Raw genomic sequence first — 5,000 nt, forward strand, 5'->3', positions numbered from 1 at the left:
TGCAGGGCGTGGAAAGCTATTGTTTTTGCACACAAAATTGCAAATGTTTGACATTTTCGTTGCCGTTGCTGGCAACAGAGCGTAAAACTTAACACAGCAGAACTCCTGGACTTATTCAACCTTACCTTAGTAGGGCGTGAATCGGACGGCCGACATGTTCTTGTACGCTATGTTCGAGGGACTGTGAAGGTGTCTTTCCGTCGTGTCTCTTTTTCCAGTCATTCAGCTGATCAACATTGTCTTCCAAATTAGACAGAAACCCAGGTATCAAAATGTCTTGCATATATGACTCGTTGAAAACTCCTGCAATAAGCCATTTTTACGGTTGTTTGTTCACTGACCTAGCCTATGAATGGCTTCGAGGCTGCCGGTGACCTTGTATTGATACAGAACTCACTGCTTTTGTCATGCAAATTGTGTTGTTGTAATTCTAATTAGTCCGCATTAACATTAGAAAAGCGTAAAGGTTTGTATCAAAGCAGGGTCACCGGCAGCCTCGCTACCATTCTTAGGCCAGGTAACTTAGCTATAACTGTCAAATGGCCTATTCATGAAACATTTATGAAAAACTGGCGAACGAAATTACACCTGATATGATAAGTTAATAAAAACCATTTTACAGTTCTTTGCTCAGTTACCAGGCCTTTGAATAAAAGCGAGGCTGAAGTTGAAAAGCGAAAAAAGGAGAAGACGTTGTGTTTACCATCAGTGCCGAAACAAACCAAGTTCGTTATTATCACTTTTTATAATCCATGTCTACTCTATATTCATTTGTTCGTTTCCAACGTCCAGCCGCCCTTTTGAAATATAACTGTGTAAGCAAGGACCAGCGTAAGATAACAGAAGCACAGGATCCTGGTGAAGGATCTAATCAGCCGCAATATAAATATTATCAAAAACAGAAAAGAGCAAGGCTGTTTTAACGGCGAGGAAGGAATGTATCATCTAAAGCTCATATTTCGAAAGGCACTTCTTTTCTTCATCAGAAAGAAAGACAGTGCCTTTTGAAATATTGTCTTTAGATTAATAAATTCCTTCATCGTTCAATCAGCCTTGCTCTTTCAGTCGGCCATTTTGAAAGCCAAAAAGAGCCTGGGACGAGGTTCGTTTCGTTTGTATCACGGTCTGGCCTGGATCTTGTCAAGTAGTATCTGCAGCTTGGAAAAATTCACTTTACAGTTACTTGACTTCTAGCTTTTGAAATGTTTAACAAAACAGGCAGAAAATTATGTATTCGCGTTCATCAGAGTTGTAACATATTATTAGGTTTTCACTACCGCTTGTAATTTCTCTTACAATTTGAAGGCAGCGAAAAACAGCTTCAGACTAAACTCTGATGGGCATTGCGTAATAAAAATTGCGTAATAAAATAGTTAGTTTTTCGGGAGCCTTCTGGCTTTTAAACAAAATCCATGCCAATAATTTGCACCAAAATTAATCTTTTTAAAGACCAACACCAAAGAATTAAATGACATTATGACAAGACGATTCAGAAAACTGCCATTACAAATGACACTTTATAATCCTTCTAAAGACTCATTGACTGCTAAGCAGTCCTTTATTTGAATAACATTAGACGGAACCTCAAAAAATTCACCGTGAACAAATCTAACAAGTACTAGTCTTGTAAGGAAAAAATCCATCAATTCCCCTGCCTTTTAAAGTTTCATTTGGAGTTGTTCAAATTCGCGGCTTTTTAAAGTTTCATGACTCAATTAGCAAATAAATAAAAACTTTCTTCCTTTCTTCTTTGAGCTCAGTAGAAATGAAGAAATTGTGATTTCCACAGCCCTTTTCTGAAACGCTCACCTTTAGGTCCATGGAATGAAATATTAAAATACGATCTTCTGATTGCGTCTAGTCCGGCTTGGCATTCTTCGACGCTTCGCACCATTCCTGCTTTTACACCGTATCTCAGGTTTCCAATGTAAGTTCTAAATGTTTCGTTAACTTCTACTAGCTTCTCAATCAGGGTTTCCAAATCATTACCGTTTGAAGGTTTGAAAAAGCGTAGAGATCTCTTCATTGAATCGCCAACTCTGCAAATAGGCTGCCAACAGAATACATTTGGGCCGAGGAGAAAATCACCCAAGTAATAATTCCCATCGTAAGGTGTTCCAAAGACGTGCTTCAAAAAATGCCTCAACTGCGACAAAGATTTCCTTTCTCTTGATTTCAGCTTTTTTGCGTTGATCTCCTTTTCATTGAGCTCTTGAAAAAGCATCTTTGCCGAGTCTGTTACGTGCTGAAGGTTGGAGGGACTGGGATCGTATGCTCTGTACTTACTTCGAATCTCCTCGGCGCTGACTTTAGGTTTAATCGCGATTAAAAATGGATGTAATTCGAAGGTTTTGTTTTGAACTCTTTGCAAAAACACTTCGAGACCAGACCTTTTTGCTTCTTCTGAGGGGTTGCATCTTTCGATTCTCTCTTGTTGTTGTTTTTCGTTTTGTCTCCTCGTTGTCTCACAGGAAATGCTATTGCGCTTAATAAGTAAGGTAATGCCAGTGATAAGGAAAGCGATACCAACTAGTGAAATAGATGTCACAAGTACTATAGGTCTAGGCCTGGCTCTTCCATGTTTAACTTCTCGTCCCATTTTAGAAGCAAAACAAGCCTGTTTTGTGTTTTAGCGAACGCTTCAAACTAAGCTATAACTGACACAAAATACAGATCATCAACCTCGGACAAGCTGCAAAAAACTTCCGCTTTATTTCTCGTCGAGTCTATAATTTGTTTGGATTATCGTTTGCCCATTTACTACATTAGACTTTCAGCTTACGGACCAATCAAATTGAAATACTTGAACTGGTTGAAAAAGTTGACTTAAGCATTGACAATGTCAACTGGAACAAAAACGTCTAAAATCTGCATATTTAATGAACAAAAAAATAATAGCTTTGCAAGCTCCGCACGTGTGTTTTACACTTCTTCGACTTTTTTGCACGTGCAAGAACAACGAGTTATGACCAGATTGTAGGGCGTTTGAAGAAACGGCGGTTGCCAGGGCGACAACAACGCCACAAAACAGTAACATCATTGGTTAAGGAAGGTGCCTACTAATTAAAGATATTTTTGCCCCGGTGTGTGAATATGCAGGAAATGTAGATCTTAACAAGTATTATTGAAATCCAAAAAGAAAATTAGGGGTAACCACGCATTTTTCAAAGATAATTCATGAATAATATTTCTAAGAGGCTTTAAAATACAAAGCAACGTATGGCGTTCTTTCAAAAAATTGAAACTTAATTATCTCTCAAAAATGCATGGTTACCCCAAATTTTCTTTTTGGATACCTAGAGTACTTACTAATATCTACTTTCTCCGGATAGTTTTAGACTGCGCAAAAATATCCCCGTATTAGTTAGCATCACCGATAGGAAATCCGAGTATCTCGAGATGCGCAGAACGTATGCGCAATAACAATAGTAGGCACCGTCCTTAAAGGAGGGAAAAAAACGTGCTGCACGTGCGGCACGTAGTTTGCTACATTTTTGAGGTGCCGTGCGTAAGTAACGACGTGAAATCGCCAGCCTTGAGGTCTTAAGCGGAAGAGCAAGCCCAAGTAACTTGTGCCAGTGAAAACGAACGTCGACATAAGCATCAAAATCGACCACGACATCCGCCATTTTGTTCAAATGCTCAGACGCGGGGAATCTGGAACGAGTGCTTTAACTGGCCAGACGTAACAAATTTCCTTGTGCTTATGCCGTGTTTCGTTTTCACACGACGCAGGCGAACGCAAGCATAAGCGCAAGCACAAGAAAACGGAAAAATTTTGATCTTGCGTCAACTCCGTTTTCACGGTGAAATAAGCGCTCTTATGCTTTGCGCTTGTACTTGCGCTTGTCCTTGGGTCGCTAGTGAAAACCATGCAGGCTTTAACGACATGGGCATACAAATAGGTAAACCTTATATAAGTACTTCGAAACTACTTTTAGGATAATTTGCTCACATTGTAAGACATGAACGAAATGGAATAATCGCAAAAGGGATTAAGATGATGCAAAGTTATATTTTGAGGTGATGTTCTCGTCGACATCCGTGTTGTAGATCTTCAAGTCCCTCTTAAGTTTTCAGGAAAATGGCAACACATTTTCTCTCCAATAAGCGTTGTTCATATTCTTGGGTAACGGGGAACTTATTTGTGATACGAAGGCTTGGAAGAGTCGCAAAAGTGAGAACAGTATTAAAGGCGGATTTACAGTATAATTCAAATGTCGGTTTGCAAATTATTTCGTCGTCATTGCTTAATGTTTTCCAATACTTCTGAGTACCAACATATGAACATTATAATGCCATTTTACACTGATCCAATGTTGACAGTCTCTACGCCTAGTGATTGGCTCAAAACTCTCATGCCATATTTTTAGCCAATGAGACACACAACAACAACCAGTGGCCACTTGTTCATCTTTTCCGGGTATAACGCCGGCTGCGCAAATTAGTGTAACGTCGCGATTGGCTCATTTGGTGCGTCACTTGTCTTTCACAAAGTAGGTACTTGGCCTTCTTTTCACGGTTCTTGCTTATAAACAGTTTTGACGTTAGCCTAGCAAGTGCTTTGGTGAGATACCACACTTCTCATAAAAATGGTTGAAAACGACGTGGAATTATAAAAAAAATTATGGTTCGGATCAAAAGGTTACTAAAATATTGAATGTTGTCCACATAGTAAAAATAGTGGCGACAACTGCGGTTATGCCCATCTGGAAAAGTTCAAGCACTTTTTTAGTTATCCGAAATTTCAATTGAGTGACGGCCTTTTGATACCATTCCCCGTCCATTTAATGCCCATACAGCAAAGAGAAGGCCAACCTCCCATGACAACATTGAGGGAAAGGGAAGAAGAGGTAGGGCAAGGAATGGAGGAGAGTTTCCCAGAGGGGGGGGGGGGGGGGGGAAAGTTAGGTGTTTAGTTATGGCTGGGACCTGACGTAGCTGTTGTTGTGGTATTAATCCAAGTGTTTCAACGATCAATGTCCAAAGATGTAGTTCCT

At 39.7% G+C, this 5,000-nt stretch overlaps 1 protein-coding gene across 1 annotated transcript in view; it reads right to left on the minus strand.

Moving 5' to 3' along the window:
• The window catches only part of LOC138038610 (uncharacterized), an 11,373-nt gene extending 8,706 nt beyond the window's left edge, over positions 1–2,667 (minus strand). The window contains exons 1-2 of the mRNA XM_068884592.1: positions 1,810–2,667; positions 126–303 (exon numbers count right to left, since the gene is read on the minus strand). Coding sequence (XP_068740693.1) covers positions 126–303; positions 1,810–2,599 — 968 coding nt within the window. The 5' untranslated portion in view covers positions 2,600–2,667. The remainder of the gene's footprint in view (positions 1–125; positions 304–1,809) is intronic.
• Between the last annotated feature and the right edge of the window lie 2,333 nt (positions 2,668–5,000).

Source organism: Montipora capricornis, chromosome 2 (genome assembly GCF_036669925.1).
Source record: "Montipora capricornis isolate CH-2021 chromosome 2, ASM3666992v2, whole genome shotgun sequence".
In the NCBI taxonomy this organism is placed as follows: domain Eukaryota; kingdom Metazoa; phylum Cnidaria; class Anthozoa; order Scleractinia; family Acroporidae; genus Montipora; species Montipora capricornis.